At 31.6% G+C, this 11,067-nt stretch overlaps 1 protein-coding gene across 1 annotated transcript; it reads left to right on the top strand.

Annotated features, from left to right (window-relative positions):
- Window positions 1-8,018: 8,018 nt before the first annotated feature.
- Window positions 8,019-9,748, top strand: LOC140961068 (cytochrome P450 94C1-like). Its single transcript, XM_073419386.1, has one exon. It carries the CDS (start codon window positions 8,022-8,024, stop codon window positions 9,522-9,524), a length of 1,503 nt encoding a protein of 500 aa, XP_073275487.1. The 5' UTR covers window positions 8,019-8,021; the 3' UTR covers window positions 9,525-9,748.
- The last annotated feature ends 1,319 nt before the right edge of the window (window positions 9,749-11,067 follow it).

The raw sequence follows: 11,067 nt of genomic DNA, 5'->3' as shown, positions 1-11,067 counted from the left end.
TTTTTTCTGCCAAGGCAAGCCCTAACAGAGGAGATAGAGGGGATGTGCACATAGGAGTAAGAGGCTAGGTGTTATAATTTTATTTTTTCCTGTTAATGCAAGGCCTAACAGAGGAGATAACGATGCGTTGAAATTTTAATTTTTTCCTTCTAAGGAAATACCTAGCAGACGAGGTGGAGAGGCAAGACAGTAAGGGAACTTTCATTTGTCTTTTTTCTTTATTTAATGAAAGTGACTTCCATTAAATAAGATAAAAAAGGAACAGTTACAAATGCACCGAGTATCCCAGGAGATAAGACAGTTGGAAGTTTAAGCTAACACTGACAGAGAACTCCGTCGACCCATGATTAATGTCAATAGAGTTCGGGAAGCATCTAAATATGGTAATCTTGATCTTCTTCACGGTTGCTTCAATGTTCTGTTTGTCATTCTCAAATATGGCTCGATTCCTTGCATTCCATACATGTAAATTGTCGCTGCTAGAGCTAGGCCTAGTAAATGGGTTAGAGGTGGTAATATGAAAATTTTGATTTTTGTACTAAAGCTAGGCCTCTTAAAGGTGAGGTGATGTCCTGGCAGAAAAGTTAGAGGCGAGTAGAAGAAAATTTTGATTTTCCTACTATGACTAGGCCTAGTAGAAAGAATAGAGGTAGGGGCGAGGCAAGAATGGGGCAAGGATTCTGAGCCGAGCAAGGCGGGTGAATGGTGGTGAGGCGCTTTGGGTGAGAAAGCAGAGATTCCGGCCAGTAGTTGGTGGCCTATGGTCAAAGAATTGGGCAACAAGGCTGATGAGGTGTGGATGGCGTGTAGGGCAATGGAGGTTGAGAGTAGTGTTATGCAGATGGATTTGCGATTTGGTTCGGACAAGTGAAGGTGTGTAGTCAAGGGACTAGGTGGGGAGGGCCGCGTTAGGATACGAAATAAGTGGTTTTGAAAATATGAAAAGGACCAATTCTAAAAATTACCCATCTTCTCTCATGGGTCAACTTGTGAGACAGATCTCTTGGCTATACTTGTCATGAAAACTATTACTTTTTATGTTCAAAATATAATATTTCATTGCAAAAGTATCATTTTTGTTATGTTATAAATAAATATTGTGTAATATATGATTTGAGTGAAAAATATTCGACTCACAAAAATATTATTTTTTAGAGGTCTCTTGTGAAATGATCTCATGGATCTATTTCTGTGAGACAGTCTCTCGATCCATTTTAAAGTGAAAAGTAATATTTTCAGTACAAAAGTAATATTTTTTCATGAATCGGGCCGGGTGGAGATTCGTTTAACAAAATTGATTTATGAGATGATCTCATAAAAAGTTTTTGTACTTTTTAATTCCAAAATATTGTTTTTGGACAAAATATCATTTTTTTAGTTATGTTGTAAAAAAATATTGTGTAATATATGCTGATTTAATTTGGTTCTAGTTCGAAATTTCATTGAACCGAAACCACCTATTCTAAATCAAATTCGTCAGTTTGGACGTGATCAAACATGACATTTTAAATTGTGTGTGATAGTTATAAATTATAAGTTGATCATAGCATGGCATGACTAATATAAAGTTTTGAAGAATGGAATTAATGTGAAAGCTACCTAACCATATTAAATTTGTATGCGTAATTCCAAAAGGCTGATTAATCAAATCTAACCATTTTCACTATTTTATTTCTCTATCAATCAATTATTCAACCAAAAAAAAAACACCAAACTACATCTCAATCCCAAAGTGACACGATTAGATTACCCTGGATAGCTTTTAAAAAATAAAATAAAATAAAGCAAAACGTGACAAAAAAAATGTTTGTTTAAATTAATAGTCAATCCATTTATATTCTAATAAGATGTTGATATATTTAAATATTGTTGTCATATTGGATGAAATGGTTGTAATTATCCTCGTGGAATAGCATGAAAATAAACACGGAAAAATCCAATTTTGATCTTCTATTTTAATTTATCTCTTTGAGTTTTTAATTATTTATGTTGTCAAATTTCAGTTTTAGTATGATATTTTTTTAAATATAATTTTAGTCTTTTTTCCAATGTCATGCTACCTCGAAAACGACGTGACATTTTCGTGTGGAGTATCATATCATCATTCTCATGATTAAAAATATGCAAAAACATAAAGGACAAAAATTATAATTTTCTCAAATAAATATCATTACAGTTTTTTTTTTAAAAAAAAATAAATATGATTACAATTTTTTTTATGTCTTCTTCTAGCAAATAGAATATTCACTAGAATGCATAATTATTTATTAGTGAACCCCCGACGATCTTATCGTCAACACTGCTAGTTTTATTTATAAATCGGCGTGGCTGACACGTACGAGTTAGATTTTTAATATAAGATTTCATCATCAATGACAAATATATGAATAAAAATTAAACGTGTCTTTAAAATTATGCATCATATATTTAAATACATGTTCATACCATTATCATCCATACTTTATTATAACTAGTAGTCGTGGCACTCAATGTTTACATATATAATAAAATTTATTTGTTCTAAGTAATTTTAATATAAAAAAATTGGCTTTAAAAAAATAGAGAATATCTATTATATTACTTTTTCCGCATAAAAAAATAATAATAAAAAAAACTACTTCGAAAATTATCCACAAAATCCTTTATCTAATTAACTGGACAAAAATCATTATATGATTAAACTATAATAAGATGGTTAATCCATACTTCTCATATGTTATAATATACGTTTGGACGTGTGTTTAGATATATATATATATATATGATCCATATTTTTAAAATAAAGATTAAATATTAATAGTTATCTTTGTCTTTGATGATGATATATTATTAATCCATAATTTTAAAATAAAGATTAAATATTAATAGTTATCTTTGTTTTTGATGATGAAATCTTAGACTTTTTTTAACAGTTATCCGTGTATTTCATGATGATATCTTATGTTAATTTATAAATGTAATTATCCACGATGACAAGAAGATAAGTAGACATCCAAGACGGAACAAGGAAATGGGAGTAAGTGGAGTAGGGTGGCTTACTCTCTAGTCTCTAGAGCCCTTGCTAGCTCTTGATAGATAAATACTGGAGTGCCTACGACTAATGAACGAGTGCGCTAGCTAAATTTAGGAACCTGTTGATTGCCTGATGAGTTCTTTTTTTTGTTTTTGTGCCGACTTATGATCTAAACGAGTTGCACATGATTTTAGTTGGTTCATAGATGATGGTATATCATATGTCATCATTTTGTTCTGCTAGATGTGTTTCGAAATTTCCAATCACCAAAATCATTTTAGAGAACATTATGATATTGTTTGAAGAGGTTTCTATCAGATCAGATATTCTATTGATCAAGAATACTCTATCTGATACAAAACTCATGATCAAACGCTTGTTACTAGATGAAAAACTATAATTGTTAGGAGAAATCACATAACTTTATTTTTATGTATTTTTGCAATGTAGAGAACATATAAAGCTACGGGTGGACATGAGGGTCTAAACCTACAATTGAAATCTTTAGGCTCATGAATTCAAAAAGGGTGTGCCTACTACTGGTGTTATCTCATATCACTTTGTAGAGATCAATTTTATTCTTTTCTGTTGTTGACGTTGTTTCTTCCATGAATCATTTTTACCTATTAAGATATAATGTCCCTTTTTTTTACACTCACACAGCCAAGGGGTCGCTCTAACCCAAAAATCCTTTCATCCAAAAAGTATAGAAATATGCTTCTTGGGAGACTCGAACACGTGACATTGATTTTAATATCAATTGTAAGATCAAATGTTTATCTCTTTTACTAAAATTTGATCCTACAGTTGGTATCAGAGCCAAAGTTACATACTCGAATCTCATGGATTGTAAAAAATGTGATTATTGGAGGAAAATTGTTGGGGTTCAATAGTTGTTCCTTCTAGAAAAACAGTCAATATGCGACACTTAGATTTTTGTCGAGTTTAAAATGTTGGAATTGCAATGTTTCACAAACTATAGTTTTTGGTAAACGGCGGGCGCTCAATCCTTCATACATATAAGAAACAATTATAAGGACTCAACCATGAAAACCCCTAAATTATAGGGGGAAATGAAGAAAAGCCAAAAATGTGATTGTAACTCATAATTTTTCATCAGCATACAGTTCATAGATTGTTAAAGAAGAAATTAACATTATATATTGGATATTGAAACTAAGATCCTAGGGTTAGAGGGTGCAATTACGATATGTGAATAATTGTTAGATGGAAATTGGTGATTAATGAAACAATAATTACATCTACACATAACCTGCATAATTATGCTTGAAATAGCTTTAAAAGCTGAAAATCTAATGCTTAAAATATAATAGAAATAATAATTTATCACAAATAGGTTACCCAAAACACTAGAAACGAGAGTTGTTTGGCCAAAAAAAAATGTTCATTAATAAATAAATACCATCATATTTTCCCTTATGAAAAGTTATGAAAAGTGTGAGCCTAACTAGTCCTCGAGTCTAATAAATCATGAGTCTTGGCAAATATTTTCAAGCAGTTTTCGGATATAAGAATACAGAGAGTTAGCAAAATTTTAGTTAAATCAAGATGAAGTTAACGCAAAATTTGAGATTAATAAATACACAAAACTTTTTTAAAAAAATATTAATGAATAATATTTTTTGGAGTTTGCAAACATTCTCATATTCGAAATGGCTAAGATAAGTTAATTATGATACTCGCTTCAAATTGAACTTTCCATGTAAACTATCGATTTAAAAATTTTAGTTCATGTTTATCGGACTTGGTCTGAGTTTTTCGGTAAGTTTGATATCGTCTTCAGTTTTCCTGACAAGTGGAATGATAACATCTATGTTTGAGGTTTCAGCCACTCATTTACCAAATTTCAAATATAATTTAAAGTCATTACCTTTTTTTAAAAAAAAATAAAAAATAAATATAAAAATAGATTTTTTTTTCTATGTAAATGTAAATAATTTTATGCTAATGCACCACGAGTTCAATATGCTGCAACTTCTCCCAAACTTTTTTGTGCTGGCAGAAACATTAATTATTTGCCAATACATGTGTTTTTTTCCCATACACCAACAGTCGCATGTTTGGCCGAACAATAAAGCATCCAACATTTTTTTGCAACATTTTCGAAAATGTGCCAAACCCGAAAAATACAAAAGAATTGTGCTTCAATCTGTCATATGATATGATGAATGACAGAGATCATCTCAGAGGTTGAATAAAACAACTGTATTCTTCAATTCGAAAAGACATTTCAGGTGTTTTTTCGAGTATCCTTGAGGAAGTCGGGGATAAATTTTTCTCAAGGAAAGTGAAATTACGCTCGGAACGAAATTGCAACTATGATTGCAAAAATGAATTAATTTTGGGGCCAAATACATTGAAAACTCACAAGTAAAAAAAAAAAAAAAAAAACTATTCTCGTGCTGTGAGAAAAAAATACCAAATCAATTCAAAAACCTATACATTTCAGTGTATTTCGTATTATAGAAAGCGCTAACAAGCACAGATTCACACTATAAAAAAACACAGATTAAGCTTAAAGTGTTTTCTATCCAGGAAAAAATAGTCAATCTAACAAAGTTTTGAATTAAATTATATTTTGTTAAAAGTAAATTTTTAAATTTTGAATATTAAATATTTGATAATATCAAATTTTTAAATAAAAAAATCCTGAAGGGACCAAAATATTCTTTAGTGGTTCCTCTTGATAGTAAAAAAATTTCTAAGATTTATACATTTATTTTTAAATTTTGTATGCATATAAGTTCTTTGATCAATTGATTGTCTTGATATAAATAAAATTATGGTAATAACTAAAATATTTTTTCACGTTTAATTCCATATTAAACTCACTTAAACTTATAAAACTTGAAACTTAATTTTCACGATCATCACGTGAATATGAGAAATTATGTTCTGTTAAAAAAAATTTGAACCAGCGATGTGATAACACTTTTATATGTATTACGCATTGTTTCTGCTTCAGTGAAGAGAATGTGTCGAAGCTGACAAACTTTCTTATACGGCTCGCAATTATTAAGTGATTATCAAGAAGTGCAGTTTTTACCTCTCTCACTTTTTTTTTATTGCTACTATGTTTATATTGTATTTCTTATTCCAATTGAGATGAGTTGTTATATATCATTGTTGTTTTAGTTTTTCGGATTTATGGAATAAAGACCGATGGTATATTTTTCAAAATCGAGAAAATGAATTTTTTGGTCTACTAACTAAAAATAAGATAGGTGGTAAATATTTTACTTGAAAGATATATATTTTAAAACATCATACTAATACAGACGTTTTCTATGCTATACATGAAAATATGTATAGGAATATTGGATCTCAATATATATAATATGAAATTCACATTCCAGTCGTTGGACATGATGTAAAAATATTATACAATTATGTAAAAAATTCAACGTGTCAGTTGAATGTCACATTATTTTGATATAAAGTATCCAAATATATATATATATATATATTTTAACAATGATCTAAAGTATCCGATTAAAGTTGAATAAGCTGAATTATCCAGATTGGACTAAAATAAAATAAAAAACGTGTACCCCATGCACTGAACGACACCACTGAAAGGACTAAAATTCATACAGGAAGACATGCATTATTATAACAATGATGATTAAATTCGACTCTCCCAACCCCGATATGTGTGATGTGTCTCACCCATATCCACATACATAACACGTTTTAAATTAATTGTTGGTACATATATTCCAATGAAAAGATATTCTAACACGTGGAATTCAATAAAAATTATTGGATTAGGCGGAGATCATGGGCTCAGTTTGCCCAAAAAGAAATATTTTCGGATTTGATTGTATCTTTAATTATTTTAAAATAAGTTCTATACCTAATTCTTTTATAAATACTAGAACATATAGTTTATTTTACATTTTAAGTTTTGGTTAAAATATTTGAATTTAGTCTTGGAAAATATATTTTTTTGGTCCACTACTTTGTCAATTTTGGGTTTTGATTAATTAAGTTTTTAAATTTTAGTTTTGATAAACTAACTATTAATTTTTGTATATTTTGGTCAAATTACTGATATTATATTAAGAGTGTCAGACCAACTCAGCACTCCAACAAATTTGGATCAGAAGCCAAAAAACCAACTTCCAAGGTAAAGGCCAACTTCTGACTATTTACAATACTAAATCCTAAAACAATATAACTTAGATGGTGAATTAGGTTATTTTTCCCTCTACTTAATAAAAATTTATTCAGAAAGTGTAATTGACGAAATATAAAATGGAATGCAACTAATATCACTTTAAAAAAACATGTGTAATTTATTTTGATAATGTGTATATTATTAAAGCTATATTTAGTTTTTTTTACGCTTACTTCGGTTTAGGGATGGCAGTGAGGGGGCAGGATTGTCATCCTCATCCTCATCTCCACTCTCATACCCGTCTCGATCTCCTTTTTTTGAGTTCAGAGAATCCCCAAACTCGAAACCGCGGGGATCAGCCATCTTCATTTCAAAAATATTAATGTGGCACGACGAGGACGGGTTCGGAAATTTTCTCAAACCAAAACTTATTATTATCTATTATTATTAATGCTAATATTGATATTAATTTTAATATCAATATTAATAATAATATTTTAAAAAAATAATAATATTATTATATTATTAATATTAATAATATTATTATTTTATTATTGATATTATTTTCGGGACGGGTTCGGGGATGAGGATAGTAAACCTATACTCACCTCGAACTACTTCAGGGATTTTAAAAAATCTCTAAACCCGAACCGAAACTCGAAAAAATCGGAGATCTCCGTCTCCGTTTCGGTTTTTCTCGCGAAACTCTAAGCTCATCTGGAAAGTTGTCATCCTTACTTCGGTTAGTAATCATACGCAGCAGAAGATAAAAATTTAATGTAAATGTGAAGTGATAATTGACTTAAATTTCTTCCATCAAATTTTCTATAAATACTTTGTAGACTTCATATCCTCTCCCATTCTTCCATGGACTCCATGTTTTCTTGGGCTCAGTCTTTTCATGGCTCCATGTTGTCCATGTTTTTCTTACCTCTGCTCATCATTACAATGTCTATAACCTTTTTCGCCATCATGAAAATCAGGGTTTCGTGCAGTTGTGAGATCTGTAAAGCATATATTGAATCCACCTGGAAAACACAGTTTCCGAATCTTTGCGATTGGTACACTCATTTGCTGAAAAATTCTCCATCTCGAACCATATATATCCATATTCTGAACAATACAGTCACTGCAAATCCAGACAACGTTGAATATATGCTAAAAACCAGGTTTAATAATTTCCCGAAAGGGAAGCCTTTTTCTGCAATCTTGGGTGATTTCTTGGGACGAGGGATATTCAACGTGGATGGAGATTTGTGGAGATTTCAGAGGAAAATGGCGATTTTTGAACTGGGTCGGGTCTCCATCAGGAGCTACGCATTCGAAGTTGCTCGACAAGAAATTGATACCTGTTTGATACCCCTTTTGGAATCAGTTTGTTTCAGAAATGAAACACTGGATTTACAAGATGTTTTTGGAATATTTTCATTTGATTTCATCTTTAAGTTTTCATTCGGATTAGACCCCAAGTGTTTGGAACTGTCGCTTCCGTTATCAAAGTTCGCCGTCGCCTTCGATTTAGCGTCCAAACTTTCAGCAGAGAGAGCCATGAATGCTTCCCCACTCGTTTGGAAGATCAAAAGAGTTTTCAACCTGGGAACTGAGAAAAAACTCCGGGAATCAATTAAGATTCTCGATATTTTAGCTCAAGAAGTCATCGAGCAAAGGCGAAGTTTTGATTTTTCTCACAAAAATGATCTTTTATCAAGATTCATGAGTAATATCAACGATGACACTTATCTCCGGGATATAGTCATAAGCTTCGTTTTAGCAGGCCGCGACACAGTGGCTTCTGCCCTCACAAGTTTCTTCTGGCTAGTCACCAATCACCCAGACGTCGAGGCTGGTATCCTGACCGAGTTGGATAGGGTTCTTGGACCCAAACAAGGGATCACCAGCTACGAACAGATTCGAAAGCTCCACTATTTGCATGCATCCATTTATGAAAGCATGAGACTATATCCACCAGTTCAATTCGACTCAAAATTTTGTTTGCAGGACGATATTTTTCCGGATGGGAGTTTATTGAGAAAGGGAACTAGGGTTACTTACCATCCATACGCAATGGGGAGAATCGAAGAGATTTGGGGTGAGAACTGCTTGGAATTTAAGCCAGAAAGATGGCTTAAAGATGGGGTTTTCTTCCACCAAAACCCTTTCAAGTATCCTGTTTTTCAGGCTGGTGTTAGAATTTGCTTAGGTAAAGAAATGGCAATTGTGGAGATAAAAAGTGTTGCCGTCTCTTTGTTGCGACGATTTCGATTCGAAGTGGTACAGCCAAAGGAAAGCCCCAGGTTCTCACCTGGGCTTACTGCTACTTTTCGCGGCGGTTTACGGGTTTTTGTTCGAGATCGAAGCACCTCATCTTAGCTTACCTACATAAGCATAGTCTATTCATATTATGCCAAACTACCTGAAGTGATTCAAAATTATGTGTGGTGACTTTGTCATATGTTATTCTTCTGACTCTATAAAGTGGAAAACAATATTTAGATGTGTGTGTGTGTGCATGTGTTCAACTATAAAAGATTTATAGTTTGAGTTTCAAATAATTTGTGATATAATTTGGTGCTGTATTGTGGTCATATTCTTTAATGTGTACGAATTAATTGCATATTATACTATGTCTATATATTTTGTTTAGCCCATTTAAAATTATCATCTAAACTAAAGTATCGGGCTTTTGGTCATTTAAATTGATATGGATTCTCTAATGTGCAGAAATTCATCACTTATTTTATTTTTAAGATGGCGTGCCGAAATAAAATATGCTAAAAATGTTAATAGGAGATGATCCCCGTTGTAAACCATTAGATATGATACATTTTTAATTCTCAAATAACATTATTGAGTGACTGTGTTTTTCTCGAAAGAAAAAGTTCATGATTTCCAAATTTCTACTTGAAATATCTTCTTGCTACCAAAAAAAATGGAGATGTAGAAGAATTTATTTCGAAATCTTACTACTGTTTTTTATTTATTTTATTGCTTGTGCCAACAGGATTCACTAGGTCCAACAGACTATATCTGCACTTTATAAAGCCTTTTTAAGCTTTTGCAAAACTTAGCTGATTTAGATAGGATCATAGAGATGTTCGAACATGCAGATGATTGTTCATATCATGAGATAATCAAACTACCTTCGGTTGGACTTTTAAATGGTTACCATTTATCGGGTGGATAAGTCATTTGTTATGGTTATACATCATTAATAATTTGGACAACACTAAGGTTACACATGTTAGTATTATATTTTGACTCGTTTATTGATTTCACGGGGGTTATCAAGTTACGAGATTGAGTGTAGTTACGACTTATGTAAGAGCCAGTGCATAGTCAGGATTCACTGCTCATGATCTATGGGCGTGAAAATCATATGTAGTCTAAGGAAATCATAATGCAAGGAATCTCTAGCCAATGCAAAATTATATACTTAAAAAAAAAAAAGATTTCCTAGTTTCACAAGGGATGCAACTACGAATTTTCAAAGATACTTCACATGACTTTCGAATTTATATACAATCTTTGATGTACCAATAATTGTAGATTTAATTAGGATATATGTGATAAAAAGACGTTATTGTACACTAATGCTAATAGATTGGTTCTCTTAGCTTGTAGGCGTTATTAGTTATGTTTAGGGAATCATGAAGTCATACTATTAGACACTCTTATCATAATTCGTAGGGTCCAATTGAAAAGAGTTACGACATTCGTATGATCAAGGCGTTGATGCATAAAATGAGCCTAATTAGGATGAACCCACATAAGGACAAACATGGTCCTGGATCGAAAAGAATTATGAACTCACGGATAGCTGCATCTCTCAACCATTGATGGTCAAACAAATATTGATTTCACTATTCCAGTTGAAAATTTTAAATTCAAAAGTTGAATTTGATTATAAATTTTG

Source organism: Primulina huaijiensis, chromosome 2 (assembly GCF_012295235.1).
Source record: "Primulina huaijiensis isolate GDHJ02 chromosome 2, ASM1229523v2, whole genome shotgun sequence".
Taxonomy (NCBI): Eukaryota; Viridiplantae; Streptophyta; class Magnoliopsida; order Lamiales; family Gesneriaceae; genus Primulina; species Primulina huaijiensis.
This window is presented reverse-complemented; position numbering and strand designations above follow the sequence as displayed.

What these genes read in the sequence shown, in the direction of transcription:
- LOC140961068 (XM_073419386.1), top strand. Translation starts at nt 8,022, where the DNA reads ATGGACTCCATGTTTTCTTGGGCTCAGTCTTTTCATGGCTCCATGTTG.